Source organism: Echinops telfairi, unplaced genomic scaffold (genome assembly GCF_000313985.2).
Source record: "Echinops telfairi isolate 266 unplaced genomic scaffold, ASM31398v2 ScPeMD7_7467;HRSCAF=8505_0, whole genome shotgun sequence".
In the NCBI taxonomy this organism is placed as follows: Eukaryota; Metazoa; Chordata; class Mammalia; order Afrosoricida; family Tenrecidae; genus Echinops; species Echinops telfairi.
In genome coordinates this window covers 1,944,283-1,970,451 of record NW_022111367.1, presented here as the reverse complement: position 1 = coordinate 1,970,451, position 26,169 = coordinate 1,944,283, and the positions used below count along the sequence as shown (strand labels likewise).

The 26,169-nt window shown below is 36.3% G+C and overlaps 1 protein-coding gene across 2 annotated transcripts in view; it reads left to right on the top strand.

Moving 5' to 3' along the window:
* Window positions 1-21,940, top strand: part of NDFIP2 (Nedd4 family interacting protein 2) — an 82,058-nt gene extending 60,118 nt beyond the window's left edge. Inside the window, exons 5-8 of one of the 2 annotated variants that reach the window (XM_004704380.2) lie at window positions 14,256-14,380; window positions 17,072-17,138; window positions 18,776-18,881; window positions 20,422-21,940. In XM_004704380.2, the coding sequence (XP_004704437.2) occupies window positions 14,256-14,380; window positions 17,072-17,138; window positions 18,776-18,879 (296 nt within the window). In that variant the 3' untranslated portion in view covers window positions 18,880-18,881; window positions 20,422-21,940. Of the gene's footprint in view, window positions 1-14,255; window positions 14,381-17,071; window positions 17,139-18,775; window positions 18,882-19,176; window positions 19,359-20,421 lie in introns of those variants that run through there. The other variant, XM_045283787.1, reaches the window with a different exon arrangement.
* The last annotated feature ends 4,229 nt before the right edge of the window (window positions 21,941-26,169 follow it).

Here is a 26,169-nt window from a genome sequence, read left to right as displayed (position 1 = left end):
GATGCAGACAGAAGCGTGTACAGTATGAGCCAATCAGTGGCAGTAATGACAGAGCATGCGCTGTTACGCAAAAACCGTGATAGAGTGAAGCCGCGGAAGCGCGAAGTGGCGAGGGTTCACTGTACCTTGTTTCTTGGCCTCTTCTGAATTTGACTGTAACCTCTGGCATTTCCTTGTCAGTGTACTGTTGCAGTGTTGGATGATCTTCAGCAAAATTTTGCTTGCATGTGATATCAGTGGTATTGTTCTAGAATTTGAGCACATTGTTGGGTCCCCTTTCTTTGGAATGGGTAAAAATAAGAATTTCTTTCTGTCAAATCGGCAAAGGAGCTGTCTTCCAAACTTCCTGGCATAGGCAAGTAAGTGCTACTAGTGCTTTATCAAATTACCGAGGCGATTCAATAGGTATTTAATTTCAGAAACCATTGGTTTGTTTTCAAAGCTTCTTAAACTTTCGCTAACGTTGGTTCTTATTCATATGCTACCTCCTGAAATGGTATAATGTCAGTTCTTTTCGGTAGAGTGACTCTGTGTATTCTTTCTACCTTCTTTTGATGATGCTTCCTGCATTCAGTATTTTGCTCAGAATCTTTCAATATTTGAACTAGAGGCTTGAATTTTTTCTTGGGTTATTTTAATTTGAGATAGGCTGAGCATGTATTTCCCTTTTGGTTTTCAAACTCTAGATCTTTGCACGTTTTATCATAATATTTTCTTTTGTATTCTTGAGCTTTGAAATTTTCTATTCAGTTCTTTGACTCCATTTTTTCCATTTGTTTTAGCTAGTCTATAATTAAGGACAAGTTTCAGAGTCTCTTCTGACATCCACTTTGATGTTTTTTTTTTCTTTTTATGACTTTTTGCTTTCTTCATTTATGATGGTCTTGATGTCTGCCCACATACATCAGATCTTCTGTCATTAGGGTTCATGTCAGCAAATCTGTTCTTGAGTTGTTCTGGGAATTCATGTAAGGAAGACTTAACGTCCTATTTTGGTTCTCATGGACTTAAAAAAAAAAACAAACTAAAAATGTTTTCCAGTTTTAACATGAACTTATGTGTGAGCAATTAATGGTCTGTCTCACAGTTAGTCCCTGGCCTGGTTTTAGCTGCTGATACTGAGCTGCTCCATCACATCTTCCCACAGATGTAGTCAATTTGATTTCTGTGTGTTCCATCTAGAGATATCCATGCCTTTTTTGTTTTTGAAAAAGGTACTTTCAATGAACAAGTTGTTGATTTTGCAGAATCATGTGATCTCTAGCTTAGTTTCTATTAACAAGGACATGTTTTCCAACTACTGTCCCATTCTCTTTGTTTCCAATATTTGCATTCCAATCGCCACTAAATTACTAATGTAACTTGATGGCATGTTATTCAAATCCAGATAAAGTTATTGGTGGAATCCTTCAATTTATTATTCACTAGCTTTTGTAGTTGGTGTTTAAATTTGAATACTAGTTGTATTGATTGAATTTCCGTGAAGGCGCTAGATGTAGTCATATCACAGCAAAGTACACATCGAGTTGATTTAACAGTGTCCTTTTTGCAATGAATACTACATCGTTCTTTCTGATTGTGTTATTCCAAGTAGAGTAAATCATATGATATTCTGATTCAAAATGGGCAATACCAGTCCATTTCAGGTCACTAACACCTAGGATATTGATCTTTATACATTCCATTTGATTTTTGATCACTTAAAATTTACCTGAATTAGTACTTCATGTATCCAAGTTCCAAACATTAGTATATGTTTGCAACTGTTTGTCCTTATGTTGGACTCACCAACAAATGAAAACCTTGAAGGAACCATTTCCACAGGCTTTTCCTGACTTGGGTCCCTCTCCAAGTAATCAGTCACATTTTGAGTGCCCTCCAACCAGAAGGACCCATTGTCTGACAGTATCTCCAGCAGTGTCCTGCTCCATACATTAGGCCTTCAGTACCTGACAGTGCTTTGAAGCTATGCATAAGGTTTTCAGTTGCTCTTTCTGCAGTGGGCAAGTGGAGTCCTTCATTTCTGTTCTTCATCTGGAAGCCTCACTGAAGACTGTTCAGTTTAGGTGACCCTGCTGGCATTTGAAATACCAGTGACATATCTGCCACCATTACAGCAACACACTGACAGAGTGTGGCAAAATATCCCTGGAATACCAGGGGTATGAGTTAGCCGTGGGGTTGTGAAGAATTAGGTGAATCTGTGTCATGGGAAATTAGCATAGGAGAGTTAGAATTTCACCTCTGCAGACCCAGAATTCAAAGAGGCATAACCTGCCTGTCTGTTAGATCCCACCCAGAAGAGAGTAATTTAAAAGAAACCCTATTCCTTGCTTTGATACACTGAGTCAGAGAACGTAGCTTGGGCAGGCAAGCTTACTGTCTTGGAGATGCTCTTTCCTCCTTTGTGTTGCTGTATTGATCATTGGCTAAATTCCCTGAAAACTCAATAGTTGACCTTAAAACCAGGATCTTGACATGGACAGTATTTTCATTGTTTCCTGTCATTGAACCCTGATCAATATAGGCTCATGCGGAATGAGCTGGCTTCCCTCTAGTTTTTAGGGTCTACAACAAGTGTGTGGACATTGTTGTTCAGCCAACGATACAGATAAAAATAATTCTATATCTCCGCAGCAGTCTTTGTGCACATGTACAAATGAGAAAACAGTTCAATCGAGTGGAATACATGCAGATATGCATGCATAGTATGTCTTGGAAGAGGAAGAAAAAAAATCTTTGGATCTTCCTATAAGGGAGTTTAGGGAGAAATGATTTTCAGCAGCTTCAAATGAATGGAGGAAAATTTGAAGAGAAATGAAAAAAAGAACGCAGAAAACCACTATAAAATCAATTTGACAAAATAAATTAAAAGCTAGGAGTAATTCAATAACTACAAATAGAAATTCAAATGGCAAACATTAAGCTATTAGAGCTAGATAACAAAACAGAACAAGAACAAAACAGAAAAATGGACAAAAGGGAAACATCAATCAGTGATTTCAAAAACAAATCTCTTGAGACCAAAATACAGGAAGATCAAACTGTAAAAAAGACCAAAAATGTTGAAAATAACAAGAATTTTATGGGGCACTATAAAAAGGAAAAAATTATATTTGATAAACATCCCAGAAAGAAAAAATAAAGAAAAAAATTGAAGGAGGAGATGCTATCAGAGCTTAAATTGTGTACACCTGGTTTTCAGATGGTTATAGATGACAGTGGAAACCCAAAATCCACTTTCAGGGTCCACACATGGAGTAAGCCTCGGGTGGGTTCCTTTGACCATGGTGGAGGGTAGTGGCTAGCCTTACTGTCAGACAGAGGGCATTGTGAAGTTGAGTGTGGCCAATGTAATTAGGTAAAAATGTAATGGCTTATCATTTGATTTCATCTTTGATTGATTTTGAAGTTGCCTCAGTTTTTAATGTTTTCTGCTTTCTTTTCTCTTGAGGTTTTCTATGCTTTGTCCAGTTATTGATATTGGTTTTTTGTTTGTTTCTGGTTTGTGTCTTGTATTATTTTCTGTATATGAAATCCAGGATAAGTATTCTATAGAGACAATATCTAAGTTAATAATTATTTAGAAGCATGACAGTGGTAAATGGAAAGCTAACAACAATGAGTATAAGAAGAAAATGTTCTGAAATAGATTGTGATGTAACTCTTCTTAATGTGATTGAAAAGTTAAATTTTATCCTATGTCAAGTATATGCCAATAGAAGTATTTTTAAAAGACACAAGCTCTCAGACATTTAAAAAAAATCCTATATCCAGCAAAATTATGTCTCAAATATTTGAGATAAATAAAATTATTTTCAGACAAGGGGACGCTAAAGGAATTTATAAAGACAAGTCAAATATTAGAAAAAATAAAAATTAAAGGGACTTATTGCACAGAGCATCAACAACCACAGATAGCAACCTAAAATCTTCATTTCAGATATTGAGAAACATCCTACTTAAATAATACACAAATTGGAACAACGGCATATGAATCAAAGTAAGGAACCACAGATTAATATACTTTAATGAAGGTAACAAAAATAGAAGCGAGTAGCTAACAAACTGTCGAATGGACAAGATAGTCATTCACAAGAGACAACAAACTGTCTTAAATTTTGGAAGCAAACAATAATAAGCAAAAAAAAAGGCTCAAAAATGTTACAACATCAGCAAAAGAAAAGAAAATAACAAAATTCTGTTAAGTAGTTAGATAAAAGCAAAGCAAAGAAATCAATTTACAAGTGAATCCATAAACAAAAAAACACCATTGTACAATAAAATCATACTTGTGATTACCAACATTGAATGTAAATGGATTAAATTCACCAGAAAGAGACAGAGACTACCAGAATGGGTAAGAAAATACAAGCTATTGATAAGCTGCTTTCAAGTAACACACCTTGGTTATTAAGACAACAGATTCAAATTCACAGGATGGGAAAAAACATATGAAGCTAATGATAGAAGAAAACAGGATGTACAATATTAATTTCTGAAAAATAGGTATCAAAGAAAAAGCCATTGTAGTTATATAATCTGGTGTCAGTTTGGAACTTGAGAGGATTACGAGTGAAGGGATGGAGGCTGACCTGTCAATCAAGATTGACGCCTCTGTGTAGGCAAGGCCTTCTCTTAAGAATTCTGGGAAAACCGGTATTCCTTCTTGGAGATGGGAGACTACTACTCTTTCTTTGCTCACTCCCTGGGAGGCATTGCAGCTGACAAGACACATGGAACTAGCTAGTGCTCTGAGCTGAAGCAGCCACATGGACCTACCCTGATGCAATCAGACCTCTGAAACCAGAGAAGCCACGTGAGGCCCCTGCCAGTGCTGAGATGCTTACAATGCCCCTGGATCCAAAGACTTTAGACCCACTGGCCTGTGATCATTCTGCATTCGGCATCATTGCATGTGTTTTGTGAGTCTGAAGAGGACTTTATAGATTGGTTTCAGACATATGGGCTAATATTGGACTTATGGGCCTGGACTGGACTGGGTTGGGATGCTTTCTTAATGTAAAATTACCCGTTATATAAAACTCTCTTACATATGAGTTTCTATGGATTTGTTTCTCTAGTCTACCCGGACTATCACAGCCATCATGAGAGACAGAGAATGTCATTATATAATGATGAGAGCCACATCTCAAAGTATAATATTGGCCAATATCACTTATAAATATAGATTCTAAAGTTTTCAACAAAATTCAAGTCAATAGAATTCCACAAAATATTTTTAAAACAATGCATCATAATTGCTTAAAATTCATGCCAGGTATGCAACAATTTCGCACTTATATAATCCAGCTTCTCTCATTACTTTCTCAGCATACAGACTAAGTATGGTGAGAGGATAAAACCCCGAGGCACACCTCTCCTGATTTTAAACCACTCAGTGTTCCCTTGTTCTGGTATATGAAGAAGAATACTGCGTAACTGGAGGAAGGCTTATTAACAACTGATGACATAACTTTTCTTACTGGAAGTGAGGAGGAATTGAAGCAGTTACAGATGAAGAAAAAATTTTGCAGCCTTCAGTGTGGATTACAGCTCAGTATAAAGAAAACAGATATCCTCACAACTGGATCAGTAGCTAACAGCATGATTTGAATTATGGTCCTGAAGAAGAATATTCAAAATATTATGCCCAAAGAACAATCAAATCTGTCTTAGAATAAGTACAACCAGAATGTTCCTTAGAGCCAAGGATGGCATGACTACATCACACATACTTTGGATATATTATCAGGAGAGAGGAAGCCTCTAGAAAAGGAGACCATGCTTTGTGAAGTGGAGTGGGAGCAAGAAAGAGAAAGTCACTTGACAATGGCTGAAAAGATGGCCTTAAATACAGGAACCGTTGTGAAGATGGTGCATGACCAGGTGGTAGTTCATTCTTTGGGACATAGGGCTGCTATGTGTTGGAACCAACTTGATGACACCCAACAACAACATCAACAACATGCAAGGTTGGTTGCATGTTAGAAAAACAACCAATGTAATCTACCATGTAAACAAAACATATGATAAAAACTATATGCTTATACAAATCAGTGCAAAAATGCATTTGATATAATTAAACATTCATTGTTGGTAAAAACAGTTAATAAGATAGAAATAGAAAGGACATTCTTTAATATAATAAAGCCTTATATACAAAATCAATGGGTTGAATCTCAATATAGACAAATTGAGAACATTCTTTTTCTGAACAGACAAACTAGACAGGGTTGTCCTTTATCACCACTCTTAAATTTAATAGTCTTGGTAGTATTAGCCATAGCTATGCATTGATAAAAATATTAAAGGTGTCCACATTGGCAAAGAAAAACAAAGCTCTTTATTTGCAGATGACATAATTCTATATACAGAAAACCCCAAAGACTTAATTTTAATATTGCTGGAAATTTTTGAAAATTTGACTACCTAGGAGGCTGTAAGACCAGCATACAAGATTCAGTATCCCAGCCCAGTCAAAATCAAGTCTATAAATCCAATATTAGTCCATAAATTCCCTTTCAGACTCGTGCAGCTACATTCAGTGCTGGGGAATGCAGAAAGATCACAGGCCAGTGGGTGCAGAGTCTTCTGGATGCAATGGTGGAAGCATCACAAAGCTAACCAATAGGAAGTGAAGCAGAGAATGTGTAGCCCACCTCCAGGGAGAAAGAGAAAGAGACCAGCCTCAGAGAACCATTTATTTACCTTGGTTGCCTTCCAACCAAGCTGTGAACTGATTAATAGGCTAAACTCCGCCTATGGGATCCATGTCAGCACAAAAAAAATCTATCACACTCGGGAATAAATCTAACCAAAGACAAAAGATTTAGACAAAGAAAACTTTAAAACAGTTCTATAAGAAACCAAAAGACACTTCATAAATGGGAGAATGTCCTATACTTGTGGTTACCTATTGCCATCAGTCAATTCTGACTTATAGCAACCGTATATAACACAGGAAAACTGCCTCCCTGGGCCTTTGAAATGAAATCTTTACAGGAATGGAAAACTGTATTTCTCTAGAAGAGCAACTGCTGTTAACAGGCCAACACATAACCCACTATGCCACCAGGGCTCCTTATGCATAAGAAGACTTTAATATAGTGAAAATGTGAATATTATCTAAAGCACTTTAAGTCCAATGTAAATCTGATCCAGTACCCTGCACAAATTCATTAAAGAAATGGAAAAATTAACCCCCAACTTCAGATGGAAAAGATAGGAAAGAAATTTAGGATATCCAAAGCAAGAATCATACCTAAACCCCAACGACTACAACTAGATTAAGCAGAAATGATTCAATTCAAAAGGATGCAGAAGATAATAGAAACTAAAACAAATTTAAAAGTGGGTCAAAAAGGAAAACACATGATAATATGTTAAAATTTAATCTATATCTTCAGTAATTCACTTTCCAGTGCAATCTGTCTAACTGCAAAACTATTTACATCCCAAGTTAATGACCTGAGGGATTTCAGTAGAGCCTTAATCTCCATGGGGACTCGGCAAATGGATTTTGGGCTTAATTGTTCATCCACAGCCTTCTACAAACTGGGTGCTTAGGATTTAAGCTCTAATGTAATTCCTTCCTCTAATCTTGGATTTCATACTTATTGGATCACATGCTCTTTCCTTGTGGATGGAATGGACACTTAGATGGCTCCTTGTTTTAGGACAAACTTTTAAGATTCCAGATTCTGTTCTTTCTAATAGCTGTGCACCAACTGATCTTTATCATAGTTTGCTATAATGCTGAAAATTAAATGTTCTTACATCATGGCCTGTGCTTAAGTTGAGCTTAAAATCCATTTGCATGTCTAAAGTTTATATATCCCTGGTCTGCTTTAAAAGCAGAATTATCAGCCTGTTGGGAAATAATTTAAGTAAACTCCATGAAGCATTTGTTGATTCTAATATGAGTGTCATTAGCCAATGGTATAGAATTTAACATAATAATGAGAAAAGGCAAATATATGTATATTGGAAAGCTTTCAGACTAAAGTACATAAGAAGTTCAGGTATACAGATTAAAAACTGAAGTAACTAAAAACTATTTAAGAAAACAATGAAGGTTAGACACAAGGCAAAATTTCTATACTGCGCATTCAGTAAGGCAAAACTGGGTCTGCAGGACAAGATCCCACAAAAATTACAGGAAGTATGAAAATAGCACATACATGGTAATTTTTAGTTGCCAATTTTTGGACAACCTCAAAAGCAAGTGATTTACACCCAAGTCCAAGGAGTTGGGATAGCAGTGCTCTTCTTCTTCTCACTCTAGGAAGTTTCAGCTTTAAGTCCAAAGGAGTTGGTTCAATATCTCTGATCTTGCTGCAGGTGTTTTTAAGGAAAAGTCTGGTTCCCTTAGTTGGGTTTCCAGTTCACATAATTCTGATATGGTCTATGAAGAATGTTGTTCACCTCCACAAGACAATATCTGAAATCCAGGTAGCATATACGATGCAGCCAGGGTCACTGAAGGCTAAAAAGAAACTTTGTACAACAAATGAATACTTACCAAGATAATAGTGGGATAATAATGGGAGACTCCCTTTGAGAGTATATATAAACATAAGTAATATTAAGCATTTTCCCCAAGGGTAGGCTGAACTGAAATCACCTCAGAGACCTCAGACTCTGGTCATGAATTCTCATTGAAATTCACTGATCACCATTATAGCAGTGTCATTAATTTTGAGTGACTGTGGGACAATACCATATGGCAGGAACTCTTTGGTCCTGCCCTTTTGTTAGTAAATAGAAAATTGACCCCAGCTGAGGTGAAGCCTCCGTTGAAGAAGTAATTTTTAAGATGTACAAACAAGGGAATGATAAATGGATCAGAAGCATAAGGCAGAAACACCAACCACATTGTTTTAAGAGACGAGATTAAATGATTGCATTGTGGCGGTTACATAATCTGTCGATTTGAGCGAAGGGATGCAGTCTAGTCTGTTCATAGCCATTAATGCCTCAGTGTGGGCATGCCTTTTGAGGATTCCCCCCTTTTTTTTTTTTTTAACATTTTATTAGGGGCTCATACAACTGTTATCGCAATCCATACACACATCAATTGTGTAAAGCGCATTTGTATTTCATTCTCAAAACATTTTTTTCTCCACTTAAACCCCAACATTAGGTCCTCGTGTTTCCCCTCTCTCCCCACTCCCCCTTCCCTCATGTGCCCTTGATAGTTTATAAATTGTTATTTTGTCATATCTTGCCCTGTCTGACGTCTCCCCATACCCACTTTTCTGTTGTCCGTCCCCCAGGGAGGAGGTCACATATAGTTCCTTGTAATCGGTTCCCTCTTTCCTACCCACTCTCCCTCCACTCTCCCTGTTTCGCCACTCATACCACTGGTCCTGTAGGGCTCATCCGCCCTGGATTCCCTGTATTTTCAGTTCCTATCTGTACCAGTATACCTCCTCTGGTCTAGGCAGACTTGCAAGGTCAAATTCTAGCCTTCTGAGGATTCTGAGAACTCCTGTCTTCAACCCTGGAAATGGGACATACACACTCTGCTTCGTAATCCTGCTGACAAGACACATGGAGCCATACTGATGGCAGCCAGAGACCTGGAACTGGAGGAGCCACGTAGAGACCCATGCCAGCATTGAGTTACTTTCACTGCCGCTGGATCCACAAGACTTTCTACCTATAAGCCTGTGACCTTCCTGCATCCTACATCATTGCAGAGTCTGAAGAATTTATAGACTAGAATTGGATATATGGGCTAATATCAGACCTAAGAACTTGATCTGGACTGGGATGAGATGTTTTCTTAATATTCAGTTACTCTTTGATATAAAGCTTCTCCCTTACACCCACATGATGTCTCTGGATTTGTTTTTCTTGTCAACCCAGAACAACACATGCATGATCTGTAAACATATGTTTGTCTTTATCTTGGGTGCTATCCTTATAATAATGGTCTCACACAATATTTGTCCTTTTGTGTTTGACTGACTCCACTCAGCATGTTTTCTAGGTCCATCGTAATTTCATCAGTATTTTTCAGTGTCTCATAGTATTCCACTGTGTGTATACCATGGGAGTGCAGATGCCTGTTATTCCTCTTCTTCCTGGATCATATGGGATTTCCATCCCCACTTGTTTTAGGTAGTGCCTCGTTGCTTTCCTCAACAATAGCATATGTTTATGACAGTGTATGAGAGTTCCCATGTTTCTGCACCTTCTCTGGCATTTGTTGTGTTTTGTTTTGTTTTTTAAATTGGGCTTCATTATTGATATAAAGTGATATCTCATTGTTTTGACTTGCATCTCTTGGATGGCTAGTGATAGTGAACGGTTTTTCATGTGTGCTAGCCAATGGGATATCATTTTTGGTGAACTTATATGTCTTTTGTCCACTTTTAATTGAATCAGTTGTCTTTTGCTATAGAGGTCTGGCAGTATTCTATAGATTGTAGAGATGAGACTCTTTTCTTTTTTTTTTTTTTTTGTGCGCTGTTCCTGGAAGCACAATACCAGGTCGATGCGTGGAGTGGATGGAGCAAGCTCCTATTCCAAGAGATGAGTCCCTTTTCATTGTGTCATTGCTAAAGATTGTTTCCCAGACTGTAGACTCTTTTTACCCTTCTGATGTACATAAGTCTTACTTTTAGTAGGTGCCTGTCTTCTATTTTGTCATGGGCAAAGTTCAGAAGTTTGAAACCACCAGCCTCTCTGCTGGTGAAAGCTGGGGCTTCTATTCCTGTCAACAGTTACAGGGGGTTGTTCTGACCTGTCCCACAGGGCTGATTTGTGTCAGCATTGACTCAGTGCCGTGAGTTTGGAATTTAGTGTTGGTGTGTGTTATACTTTGTTACATTTGATGTGTACCTTGCAATAAACCCCTAGATCTGTTCAGCTTGTCTCTACTTTCCCATTGATGATCTTTATAGCTCTCAGATTTACACTTAGGGTCTTTGGTCCAATATTGAGGTCCTTATTATACATAGAGTGAGGTATGGGTTCTATTTCATTCTTTTGTCGATGGAGATCTAATTCTGACAGCACCATTTGCTGAAGATGCTCTCTCTTTCCCACTTAATGTTTTATGGCTCTGTGTTGAAGATCAGTTGTCTGTAGGTGATTGTAATGCTCTCCTTGTAAATCTACTTGCCATTTCTATCACTATTTGACTTATTGGTAGTGTTATTCTAACTGTCCTATAGAGAGCTTTTCCAATTTGATACCTATAGAGTTTTGACATGCCCCCTCTTTTTCTTATTTTCTGTCATAATAAGATGCTCATAGCTCACATTTTCCTTTTCTCACCCCTGGAATCAACCAGTTCTCTGTGAGCCTAGATTCCCTTTACTGGAGAATGGTATTTAGAAGTGAAGATCTGGGTTATAAGGGTGTGCTCATGGCTATTGGTCTATCCTGCCTCACTGGCTAGAGCTAGGACATATTGTGTATATATGTGTGTGTGTGGACAAAATTAGAAAAATATAACATGGATACATTATTTCTGTATATCTATTTACACATACACACAGGTCTTTTATATTTTACATTTATTATAAATGTATATTTATACATTTACACAAAGGTCTTTATAATGCTCTCTTCCCCTATCCTTGCCCCTGAACCCATTTTTTAGTTAAAGTAATATGATTTAATGTGAATGCCAGCCTTCTTTTAATTGGCATAATCTTTTTCAACTGGCATGGTTTGCTTTTCTAACAAGGAAGGACACTTTAAGGTGAATATGGAGAAATGTGATGGGAGCTGCACGGCCATTCCTTATCAACTTTTCTGAATTGCTCTGTGATTTTTGTGCCCCCAAATCTTGCTTTTCTCAGGGAATGGTGACTACATAAGCCTCTTGTTTCCTTTGGCCCCATCTTGGGTTTTTCAGTCTCAGGAAGGGCTGTTCAACAGTTATTTTACCCTATAGGAACCTAGGTAGCACAAGCGGTTTGCAATCAGCTGCTAACCCACAAGCCTGGCTGTCTGCTTTCATAAAGCTAAACCTTCCGGAGCCCTTTGCTCTGTATCACACGAAGCTGCTGTAAGTTTGAGACTGACTCAACAGCAACAGTTGTGCTCTAGGTTTCCCAGGGAGCATAACGCGAACCAAGTGAAGTGGAAGAAGGTCTGCTGCACATTGTATCTTATATGGAGCTTTACACTTTTAAGGCTCGGTGTTGTATTAAATTCTCCCTACATGTCTACTCTGACCTGTCATAGAGGATCCAGAAGTGACTGCTTTTCTGTGCCTTAAAAATTGATCAAGCTTTACATTCTATCTTTTTTGCCAAAAGTCTTAGAAAGAGAATCTGCCTGCGTTCAAGTAGTCCCCACCTTATTTTCCTAGGGCTTACAACAATGGAAGGTGGTTATGTAATGTCACAATGAGCATAGCTTAAAAGAATGCATATGCCATTTTTGTTCTTTGATCTAGTTCCTTTTGTAGGTTCAGCGATATTTATAATAGATGTTAGTGAGTCTGTTAAAGAAATTGAACAATGTTTGCATTAATTTTCCCCAATGCCAAACATACTTATTCTGTAAGACAAAAATATGCTTTCAAGTATTTTGCTGTATTGGATTCTTGCCATCAGTGCTTCCTAATATTTTAACAACTTGACATGCTTAGGAAATGATAAATTTGAGATAAAGGAATAAGGTATTCAGGGATGGTGGAATCTGCCCCTGTGTACACCGACCTGCCTCTTCTCTGGCCGAGGAGAGAAATAGCTCAACAGATAGCTAACACTGGTGTTAGATCTGTTGCGAGTCTCTGCCCTGTTTGTTGATGTAAATTCTTTAGATAGGTATAAGCTTATTTGGGATTGTCCAAATGTATGTTTGCCCCAGGATAACATAGATTGGCCTATCAAATGTTCAGCAGAAAATAGGGTAAGAGATGGCTTCAAACCGAATAAAATAGAACTTTTGAGGCTTTTAAAATTATGATGATGGTGATGATAATGGGTATGGTGGATATAGAGCACTCATTATAATTTAAGGGCTTCTTCAATGCTGTCAGCCACATGAAATGAATTTCTATTCAGTTGTTTTCGACATTTAGAATGTTATCTCATAAAATATGAAGTTCACTGAAGATAACGCTTCCGGTAGAGAGCACCTCAGTGTTTGTCTTCACTCGCCCTTAGTTGGAGTACCTGTTGAATCCTCAGCCTGAGAGCCAGGGTGGTCTTTGTACTACACTACACGACTAACCTAACGATGGGTGGCCTAAACTCAAACAGCAGTGATATGAAAGAAAGACCTAGCAATCTACTTCCATAGAAATTATACCCAAGAAAACCTACATAGAACAGTTCGATTTTGTTATATGTGGGATCACTATGAGGCAGAATTGACTCTGGCAGCGTTTTTCCCCCCTGATAATTTCCTGCCTGCAGAGTCCTAGGGTTACATTTAAATATGGTGACATGAAGCAAACATTGGAAGGCATATCTTCTTTGTTATCTTAAAAGTAAACAAACAAAAACATTATAGATATTTTAAGACATACATAAGTAGATACTAGTGCAGTGAACTTCCATCACTGATCTTCAGCAGTGCTTATATATATCTATAATTCTACATTTCCTTCTTCCTATGTTAAGATCCAAGGAAATCCTCTTATGGAGAAAATAAATCAATGGAATGGAGTGTAGCCTCTCTAAACTCTGTGTCTGTGATAATCTCATAAATACTCAAGAGGAAGACCACCTTTCTTGGGCAAAGTCTGGGTTCAACTTCTGAAATAAAAGGAGACGGGATCTTAGGGAGGGGAGAAACGTGGTATTTTTGTAAGGTGAGAGGAAGAAGTAGTGAAGAGAGGTACCCACAGCCTTTTAAAATATTTTATTTTACCCAAAGCTCCCTAATAGTGCTTTTTAACAAAAGTGAATTTACTTAGGCTTTTTTGATTGGGTTCAGGTGCTGTCTACATTGTGGTGTGGGTTTGGCTACATTAAAAGTACAATTTCACCCATTGGTGATAGCTTTAAGAATTGTATTCGTTAAAAAAAAAAAACAAAACAGAAAGAAATGTATTTGTGTTGACCAAATTGACAAGAAACTAAGTTACCCATTTATTGATTTATAGCAAATGACTAATACATTTTCGAAAAGTAAGCTACGTCTACAAAAGGCTTAATTGGTTATAGTGTTATAAGAAAGAAAACTTGTTCCCATTTAGCAATGATTATTGCTAATATTATGTCTATGTTAATTTGTTTCCAAAATATGGTCTTTAAAAAGACTGTTTCTGTTTCTTTTAGTGGCATTTATTTTCAACTGGCTTGGGTTTTGCTTGTCATTCTGTATAACCAATACCATAGCTGGAAGGTATGGTGCTATCTGTGGATTTGGTCTTTCATTGATAAAATGGATCCTTATTGTCAGGGTAAGTACCACTATAGCCTTTATCACTTTTTAATCTCTACAATTAAAATATATAAAATACTCTGTGTTAATTATATGCATACAAATTCACTTATTCAGATCTTATTCTTCTGTGCTTATTTATCGTAGTGAAATCCATGTTGTGAACATTTTTTGTACGAGAGGTGGTGTAGTAGATCAGAAGGAGCTTTGCCAACAGAAGAACTTGAATTTAAATCTAATATTTTTTATATTTGTGTTCTACCTCTAGGTTGTGCTGAGCATCAGTTTCTTCATAAAATAGTTTGCTGATGATAGTATCTACCTTTTAGGAGTTTTGTAATGTGTGAAAATAATATATATCCACTTGGATAAATATGGGTGCTCAGTCAATCATGGAGTGTGATATCGTTCAGGCATGCCTAACCTCAATTAAAACAGACATTTCTATTGTTTTGTAAAATGATTTACTTAAAAAACAAAACTTATTCTTAAAAAAAATTAGCCCTGAATATTTGAAAGCATAGGTAGATTTGAATTTATACACCCTGACTTTGTCTTTTATAACAAAGCTCCAAGCAGTAAATTCTTAGAGTATATGGCTAGAGAGAAATGTTTCTCTGAAAAGTGTAGTGCTTCCTTTCATTAAATAATAAGTAATGTATAAACCATACTGCTGCTATTTTCTTTAGCCAAGGATTCTGAAATTACATCTAAATTTTCATATTTTATTAAGTACATGCTTTAATTCTTTTCAAAAGTGAGCGTGATGTAAACAGAATCATTTATGTTCACCTAAAATTAGTGCATCTATATTTTGTAGTTTGACTTCTGCCACACATGTCATTGGTTTAACTGGCCTACTTTCAACAACAAACAAACAAATAAAAACAAAAGCCAATTTTACTCAGACTTTTGATGTTTTAAAATATCTTAAAATATTTTGATAACCCATTAATGATTCCAAAAGCTATTAATCTATTGTTTTTGAGTTTTTAATCTTTGACTTCAAGGTGAAGTTAATTGGGAGTAAGTGAAGTATAGCCTTATGGTAAATATTTCTGTTGAATGACTCTGCTCCTGATCTTAAAGACGGACTTCTGACCGACTTGCACAGAAACTTTGAAAATGTACTGCCGTTTATTTCTTTTTGTTTTTATACTCTTTGAAATTTCTGAACTGATTTTGCCTATAGGAAAACTTTGTTTGTACCTATTAGCTACTTGATTAGAAAGTACCTCAGTTCTACTTTATGAAGTATTGTTTTTTTCATAAAATTTTTAAGTTCTCCCTTCGGTTTACATATTTTAAAGGCACAGCACATGGGATTATACATTGTTAGTAGTACTTTGAAATTTTTTTTAGTACTTTGTAATTTATAAACCTAAGCTGAAGATTATAGATCATGATTCATTTCTTTACTTAAAATATGTACTAGAAAGATGTGTCAAAGCCTTTTAAAAAGTGACTTGAATAATCTTTAGTGGGTATCTGTCTGAAATAGTAATATTTCTTACAATCTATAAGCATATTTCCAGTGCTGTAGGATTGTACATACTTTATGGAAATTAGCATAATGGGAAATATTGGAATAAAGAAAGTTGAGCACCAGTTTTGAGATCAAACCTTAATTCTATAATTAAATCAATTTTAGTTAGATTGATTTCATGATTGATAAACTCTTTTTGAATAGTTTTGGAGTAGTTTAAAAAAAAAACAATACAACTGTTATTTGAAGGCCATGCTAAGTGAATAAAGAGTGGTAGGAATTATCTGAAGAAAATTGATATATTTAGTTTTTTAAGTCGATGAACCATGATACATAGAGTTTGCTCAAGGAAAAGGTACTGGTATCTAATAGCCTCAGACCCTACCTTTCAGCCTCCTGTCCATATTCCCATATCACAGAGGATATGCAACGGTCTATCACTGCCTTTAACATAAACTCTGGAAATGCCCCTTCAGAGGTCATTTAATTCTCAACTCATGCTGAGAACTGAATGCTGGAACATCTAGTTTGAAAATAAAATTAATGAATTGGGAGTCTTTATGGACCTCGATAATGGTAACAGTAGGGTGTGAACAGAAGATTCAAAAACTTTTTAGAGGTTAGCAGAACATACCTATCTGGGAAGGTTCAGCTAATGTGACTTTTGGTGTTAAATCTAAAGCAGTGTGTTGGGATAGTAGTTGTAGTTTTGAGAAATTATTTTTTAAAAGACTGACATGTGAACTCTTAAATGGGAGGATTTTTTGTTCAGGTATATAGTATTTACCATCCTTTCTCTAAGCAAGGAATTGCTTACAGTTTAGAATTGTACTTTGTTTTAAAAATATTTTGTATAATGTAAAAATTTTTTCTCAAATAACTTTATGAAAATGATTAATGTATATGTTTTTTCCCCATTGAACACAAAAGTATTTTTGAAGTGTTAAAGATTATTTTCACGGAACCCTGGTGGTGTAGTGGTTATGAGTTGGGCTGAGGTCTGGGTGGTTGGCAGTTTGAAATCACCAGCATCTCTCTGGAAGAAGGACTAGGCGTTCTATTCCTGTAAGCATTGAGAGTCTCGGAAACCTACCAGGGGGGTCAGATTGACTTAATGGCAGTGAGTTAAAGATTATTTGGGCTAAGTAGTTCTCGAACCAAGACTAATCTGTGATTTTCAAACTAGTTACACAAATAACAAAAATATTTATGTTCATTCCGTAGTTTTCTGATTATTTTACTGGATATTTCAATGGGCAGTATTGGCTTTGGTGGATATTTCTTGTACTGGGTAAGTTTATTCTTAATGCATTTGGGTTTGTTTAGCTCCATTTAATTTGATGGAACTTGATATTTACTAAAATTTCAAGGCATCAATAAAGTTCATAGGAATTTTTTTCTTTTAAAATTCCTACATGCAAACATTTAAACTAATACTTTTAACCTTTAAACTAATTTTGGTCAGAACTCCCAAGTTTTTAGATTTAAAATCTAAATGGTAGTTGAATGATAATTGAATACTATAAGATTTAAAAGCTAATATGAGTAAAAAATAATTGTATTCAACATTTATCTTAGAAAATCTATTACACATTTTCTTTAAATTATATTAGACAATTTTTAAAGGATAGTTTGAGTGTTTTCTCCATTTTCTTATTTTGGTGTTATGGAAACATTATTTATTCCTTTGAAATGTACCTTGCATTAATCAGGAATCAGAAGTGGCTTCATGCTAAATGATCACAGTCTATTTGTTGAATTGTCTTCTTAAAAGCTGTGTCTTTTTATTCATATTGATGGATTTTAGAGATTTCTAATTTTAGTCCCTTGTGCGTGCTACTTTAGGTACTTGGTAATTATTTTTATTTTAAAGTAAAATTACACTTTTAATCTAACATTTCAAATATATGCTGACACGAAAAAGACATGTCATTTCTACTTAGGCCTTTGAGCTGTGATTCCTCTGGTGAAATAATTGCACGAGAAGACGTGGCAGCTCAGCAGGTGGCACTCTCTTCTTTGAGGTTCTTATTTCCTCATGCTACCGAAGCTTTAAGGTCTTTGGGAAACAGTTTTTTTGGGGCCAATGAAAGTCCTTGCAGGTTTTAGATTCGTTAATTGTTTGGTGATATTATCATAGTGAAACAACCTTGTTGAAGAGGGTGTAGTCAGTTTTATATTGTTAATTGTTTTCTCACTGCTTGTTTTGTGTTCTTTTTTTCCCCTAAAACAGTTTTATTGGCACATAATTTACATATCACACAATTCAATAGTTCAGTCGTTCAGTCGTACCAAGGAGAATTGTACAGTTTTTAACACATCAATTTTAGAGCATTCCACCCACCTACCGACATGGTTAAATGGCCTTTCAAATGAGTTGTGCAATCATAATTCATCCTAGTGCTCCCTGCCCCCTGCCATCTTCCTTATTTACTCCCCAAGTCCCCTTTTCCCTCCCTATCACCCACCACACCTAAGAGTTAAAAAAATCAGTGTGAAGGCTATCTGTTTATATGAGGATTTTATTATGACTAAGCATTCACATGTTATGTCCCCTGAATAAATGCTAAGATTGTGGATGGCGATGAGATGAATTTGGCAGTTTGTCTATTTAAAGAAATCATTAATGCATTTTTCTTTTTGCTAATTTCTCAATTTTTTTAGATGGATTTGATTGATCTTAATTTAGGTTTATTTAGATATAACAAATTTAAATATTTTGGGGTGGTACAGAGGTAAACTATATTAGATTAGTATGTGTTACTTCATGATGGAATATATACATCATAGTATAAATTATATTTTGAAGTGAAGAAAATGGATACCATTTTTAAGCCAAGAAGACCTTATAATTGTCTCCTTTTAAAATTATCATGCCCCTTTCCCATACAAGACCATAATATATCCCTATTATTTCAATCTTCTCAGGGCTCCTCCTTTTCTTCAGAGGATTTGTTAATTATCTGAAAGTGAGAAATATGTCTGAGAGTATGGCAGCTGCTCACAGAACAAGGTATTTCTTCTTATTGTAAAGGTAAGAGTATTATATATTGACTATTCTCTTATAGTATTCAAATTTACCAGATACATATTAAATACTTACTCTTTTCATAATGTTTATTCAAGTTTAATATTATTAAATATGTTTTTAATAGCATATTTTAATTTATAAAGTTGTAGTTCTATGTAAATTTTTAGATTTTTAAAAAGTGGAATTTCATATTCTTATTTTTTCTTATCAGTAAGCTAAAGTGCTTAGCTAAGATAAGTTTCTAGGTTAAAAACTTCAATAATATTGTAAGCCATATTTTTAAAATTTGCTTTCAAAGATTGCCCACAGATTATGAAAGAAATCGACCTCCACCACAAAATATAAAGGCTCGAAAATAACGCACGAGGAATGGGCATTTCGTATCAAACAGTGCGATATGCAGATATACGTCTGGTGGAAAATCTCCCAAATCTGATAAAAAAACGCATTGATTTTTAAATAATGTGAATCCAAAAATAAAAATTGCATGAAGAAAATGGGAATTCTGTTGTTATTTCTTAATGTGTGTCAGTTTGTATCAACAGTGAAGGTCACAGTTTGGGAAAAGGGGAATAGGAATCAATGAGCAGGGATTAACTAGTTTACCCAGTGAGTTTCTGCAGAGGCTACATGTAGAAGAATAGTATTTATAGTGCAACCAGGTCTATCTTCACAAGAACAGATCTCAGATTTTTACTGCCTCATATTTTTTACAGCAAATACCATGTGCTTAATGTTTACAAATGTTTTAAACTTTTTAATATTTGAACTGCATAAACAATTTCTGCTAACAACATGAATTTTCAGAACTCTAAGAACAACTGTTTCAAGGTTACTATAATTACATTTACTTTTTATAAATAAGTTGTATAGTTTGTGATTTGGTTTCCAAAATTTTATCTATGACTTTATGAATTACACAAAAGTTTACATAATTCACTTATATCTTCATAAGAATACAGTGGATATAATTGTCAGGATCATATGAAAATATCTTTCAAAATGTTCATTTGAGCCCCAAGTGGTATTCTGTATGTAGTCAATGCATACTTAATGTTATATTTCCAAAAGATGGAATTTAAAACCTATTGTCAATGATTCCTAAGTCCCTGGGTGGTACAAATGGGTTGCATTCCACTCTTAACCTCAAAGGCAGCCCTGGTGGCATAGTGGTTACGTGTTTGGCTGCCAGCAGCTGCAAGGCCAACAGTTTGAAACCATCAGTTGTTCTGAGGGAGCAAGATTTACAGTTTCAGAAACCCACAGGGACAGTTCTATGAGTTGCTATGAGTCGGAATTGACTCATTGGCAATGAATTTTGGTTTTATTAACATCTAGGTTGCTATTTGAATCCATTCAATGAGGCTGTGTTTATTAAGCAGGTTTAGTGATCCACTTCTGTAAAGATGACAGCTAAGAAAACCCTCAGGAGCAGTTCTACTGTGTAACACGTGGAATCACCATGAGTCAGAATTAATTTGATGATAATGTTTCTATTTTTGCATTAATGGTATATTTTAAGACACATTCTTTCTTTGTCTAGACTGCATTGACCAGACATTCCTTTCCTATGCCAATGTGAAATATCCAGATGATTTATAAGCCAACAACTTTAATAGAAGACTACTAAGAACAGAAGAAGGATACAGCTTCAAAACTGAATGGCAGGATGGTTTATGCTTAAAAGTAATTTTGTTCATTATCTTAAATGTTTATATTTCGTTTGTTTTGCACATTGGTATATGTGCTTACTTAAAAGATCTACATATGCTTGAAATAACCATAAAGTTAATAGTCAAATACAGTTAATTTGGTCAACCAGTGTTCAGTATCATTGAAAACTTAAGTGATAGTCTTCCAGCATGTAAATGCCACTGACTTCTGACCTGACATTTATTATAATAAATATTATTAGTCATGTCAAATGATCTACTTTCTGGCTCTTAGATTTATCTAGTAACTTTCCACAAAAAAAATATCTTCTGTTATATATGTAGTTTCTTGAAATCTGCAGTGTTGTTAGATTTTTGACCATTATATTTACATTATTCAGTAAAATTTGTTCTGTAGATAACCATGAGTAAATTACTATCTCCGTTGCTTTCTTAGAAATTGTATCTAGGTATATTTTCATTAACTTTAAATTAAGTGAACTTAATAAATGTCTGTATATAAATTAGGTGTTAAAGATATAGATTGCTTTAGGACAAAATTTATGAAAATATTAGTGTACCAAATGATCTTTACAAGAAAAGAATTTTTCTTAAGGATTCTAGGGATTCTCAAATGAGGACCTTAATTTTCTTAGCATTATCCGTCTTAGAGATTTTTGCAGGCAGCAATTTTATTAGATATATTAATTTCATTTAAGATGCTTTTGAAAAAAACTTGTCATAATTTTTCTCATTTGCAGTTGAAACCAATAAAAGCATCCTTTGATGTCATTGTAAAATTTTTTATTTAGATGTTTAAGTTTAGCAAATAAAAACTCATACTATTAATAACTTCTTGCTTTATTATAATAGGATTAACCTGTAAAACTCATGTCCTAAATAAGATCGCAAACTATGCTTTCAAGTTATGAAAATATGTTCATTTGTGGAGTTTAGGGTAAGGTGTGTATGCAATGTGTATGCTTACTGAGAATGAGTGTATGTAGGGGTGTAGGTTGGGGCTGGAAATTAAAAATGGATGATAATAACCTTATAACTGGAATCTACATTCATTACTATTGTGTTTTGCTTCTTGCAAATAGTTTTTTTATCTCATTTGTTTGTTTTCAGTTATATCTTTACTTTTGAGTGCCAGCATTAACAATTTTAAGAATTCTATCATCTTTTAAACTTATAAGTCATTTAATTCAGCCATATAAAACATACTAAAATTGGTTGCTCCTTTATTGTTAGTGACTACTGCAAGAAGATTTGTCTAAATGTTCAGGGACATTTTTCCAGTTCTTAAAAATCAATTTACCATGCTTTATAACCTCTTTTGTATTTCTGTATTATCTGATTTTTTTTCATTGTCTTTGATAAATAAAAACATCCTTTTTTGTTTTGCTACTTGAGCCTCCTACTTTTTCTTTCCCTTCGTTCAGTTTACTTCCTGTATGGAGGTTTATTGTAGATTTAAATGCCTGTGATACACTCTGGGACTAAACAAATAATGTGGGGTAAAGAAAGCAAAATAGATAATTTAGTTACCTAACTTAAAAGTTAATAAAATGAAAATGTACTTACATGCAAACTCATGGTGCATTTCTTTATTAACTAATTAATTTCCATAACACTATATTTCATTCTTTCAATACATTTAAAATTAAACTTTTAGGATTCATATAACTTTAAATTAGAAAGATGCTCAACTGTCAAACTTTAATTTTGTTTGGTTAAGTTGTGTATTATGTATACTGGGTTTTATATATGGCTGTGTCACTTTGTATCCAACATTGGAAACATTTTCTATACCTGTAAGGTACATGTTTCCAAATCCCCTGTAACTGTCTAATAGTAGCCTTAAATCTCATAATCTGTAAAAGGGAATCAAAATATGTTTTAAAATGTGACATTCCTTTTTAGAGGTATCAAATCCTCCAGACTTATTTTCCTGTGGGATTGATTAGATCAGCTGCTACTGTGGTTGGGTGACACTTGGCCACCTTTGCATTCTGCTTTGAAAACTGAAAGTCAAAACCCTTTTTAGGATGACTTTTAAAAATCAGGATGTGGGTGTCAGGGTTATATCCTCTCACCATACATATTCATTCTATATGCTGAGTACATCAGAGAAACTGGATGATATGATAATGTGGCATCAGGATTGGTGGAAGATTTAGTAACAATCTTAGATATGCATATGACACAACTTTGCTTGCTGAAAGTGAGCACCTGCTGATGGAGGACTTGAAGGCTTGAAAACACCTGCTGATGAAGATCAAGGTTGGTAGCCTTCCATATGAATTACAACTCAAAGTAGACCAAAACCCTCAACAACTGCCAGTGGGCAACATGATGGAGAAAAGTTTGAAATTGTCAAGGACTTTGCCATTCTTGGATCTACAATCAGTGCTCATGGAAGCAGCTGTCAAATCAAAAAGACTTAGTGCATTAGCCAACTCTGCTGCACAAGACCTCTTTAGCATGCTGAAAAGCAAGAATGTTACATCAAGGACTAACATGTGCCTGACCCAAGCCATGGTGTTTTCAACCACATCGTATGGATATGAAAGATGGACATTGAAAAAGGAAGATTGAAGAAGAATCAATTTGTTTAAATTGTGGTGCTGGAGAAAAATAACGAACTGCTACAAGGACAAACTGATTTGTTTTGAAATAGGTAAAGTACCCCAGAGTGCTCCTTGGAGGCAAGTATGGCAAAACTTATTCTTACATACTTTGGACATACTTTCAGGAGAGGCCAGTCCTTCGAGAAAGACAACATGCTTGGTAAAGTGGAGGAGCAGAAAAGAGCAAGGTCCTCAAGGAGATGGATTGACACAGTGGTTGCAACAATTGGGTCAGGCATAAGAATAACTGTGAGGATGGTAGTTGAGATAGTTTATTGTGCCAGCCTGGCTGATAAACACAAGTGGGATTAATTGAAGGGCAGAGAGATAAATGGCTTGGTGAGCCTTGCCTTTCTTGTCTCTCGCTCTGTGAGCATCAGACCAGTGTGTGGCTGCCTTGCTTGTTCTGTTCAATTTAAAGGCTACACTACCTGTCGGACGCCTAGCCTGTGGACTGTGTCGCTGTAAGTTGAGGTCCCTTTAAGACATCTCTGGAGCTGGGGACTGGCGGTTGGTGACCTGGCTGGCAGTTGGTGACCTGCCTTGTGATTGGCTGCTGTGCTGACATAGCTTAGCTCTCTCTACAAATAGAGGAAGATCTGGCAGCAGACTAGACTTGAAGGACTGCTAGTCTCTCAAATTTCTCTCACAGACGTGAGTTGCACTGAGCTATTTGTAGTGCTTTATAATTAACTGTTTATTTCTTGTATTATATGTTTATCTATATGATTTAACAGTTCATTTCTTGTTATATATCTAATTATCTTTATAAATAAATATATTAAATTCTCAGCAATTTGGTTTTGTCTCCCTAGAGAACCCTGTCTAACACATTTTGGTACCAGGAGTGCTTCTAGAGAAATACAATCATAAATATGGGCTTCTTAAATTGGCTCTCCAGCCTGATTAGTCTTAACACTAGTGATGCGACTTCAACATCCCAAAGCATGGATAAGTCTGCTACTCCTCCTAATCCATGGTGTGAAATAGCAAAAATAATACCTAAAGTAGCACCACCGATAGATGAGGTGCTGGTTAAAGGAGAGGCTCTGAGTGATCGTATGTTTGATATTTTCCAGGAGTTTTGTAAGGATGACAAATATAGTAGGGAAGCTGGTTGGCTGGTCCTTCTTAACAATGGACAGTGTGATTAAGGAGAGGGATGATCTCAGAGCCTAAAAAGCGCGCCTTAAGTGCAGACTAACAGATTTAAAAACTTCCATCTGTGCTACAAAGGAGAGCCTTCTCTCTGCTAGTAAAAGAGCTGACATTGCCGAGAATCAGGTCCAGAGTCTCGTTATACGAGTGGCTGAATTACAACGGCAGCTGAATTGCAGATCTAGAGCAGTGTCTGAAACCAAAGTAAGGGCATTGATTGGGAAAAGTTGGGACCCTGAAACATGGGATGGGAACATATGGGCTGATGATCCAGAAGAGGAGGATATTGAGCCCTTAGAAACAATTGACCCACCCCAGTCAATAGATCCACTCCCTCAGCTGAAAGTATTAATTCACAATCCACACCTGAGCCAAACTATGCAAATTGATATGCCAGGTGGGGTTACATCAGTAGCATTGCTTAAGGGAGATGCCTTACAAAATAATGCTGAGAGCACTCAGGAAACACCCTCACCACCCATTATTTCCTGTCACTAAAATTAAGTCTCAGAAAGCTCCTAAAGGTGAGGTTGAGCTGATTACCAAAGAAGAAGCGCGCTATACTCAAAGATCTCGAGTTTTCAAATACATACAAGCAGAAGCCTGGGGAATATCCCTGGAAATGATACTAAGGGTGTGGGATACTGGTGCACGAAATGTAATATTAGACCAGTCTGAGTTTCTGGATATGGGACCCCTAAGTACTGACTCTTCTTTCATTGTCTCTGCGAGAGAGGCTAAGAGAGGATCTAATTCTTTATTTGGTTGGTTCAATGAAGCATGGACTGCCAGATGGCCTAGATTGGACCAAGTTGAAGTACCTGACCTACCGTGGTACACTGTAGAGGAAGGCATCCAAAAGCTTAGAGAAATTGGTATGTTGGAATGGATCTATCAGGATATTCCCATAGACCCAAAAAGGGGGTGTCCTGAGGACATACCCTTTACCAAAACCATAAGGAACAAGTTTGTGAAGTGGGCCCCAGCATCTCTTAAGACTCCTGTAATTGCTATTTTATGTGCACCAGGATTAACAGTGGGCACTGCCCTAAGCGAACTCTGACATTTGCCTACAATGGGGCTGATTGGTTCCCGTGATGGTAGAGGTCAGGTGTCAGCACTGAATCAAGAGACAGGGTGGGCGTGGTTATAATAGACAACAAGGTTTCTGTAGCAATCAGAGCAGCCTGTCTCGTGTGGAATTAATGGCATTGGCTACTTAGCCACGGTGTCCCTAGGAATGAAATAGATGGGAAACCTACTAAATACTTATGCGATCTCTACAGGCAAAAAATGGTAGATCAGGTGAACAGCAGAATATACAGTCATGATCGCTCAATCAATTCCCAGACCTGAGCCAGTTTAAAGACCCACAACCTCTTGAATGAGAGGGAGGCCAGGTCCCTTTGAAGGAGGACCCTGCTATATCAGTGAAGGTCTATACTGTTAGTCTTTCTTCTAGCCTTCCCCAAAGGGACCTGCGGCCTTTCACGAGAGTAACTGTTCATTGGGGGAAAGGAAATAATCAAACTTTTTGGGGATTACTGGGCACTGGCTCGGAACTGACACTCATGCCAGGAGACCCAAAGTGTTTCGAAGGCCCACCAATTAGAGCAGGGGCTTATGGAGGTCAAGTTATCAATGGGGTTTTAGCTCAGGTACGCCTCACTGTTTCTGGGTCCAGTGGGCCCCTGGACCCATCCTGTGGTTATTTCCCCAGTTCAAGAATGCATCACTGGAATAGACATACTTAGTAACTGGCAGAACCCCCATATTGGATCCCTGAAATGTGGAATAAGGGCTATCATGGTAGGAAAGGCCAAGTGGACACCATTAGAACTGCCATTG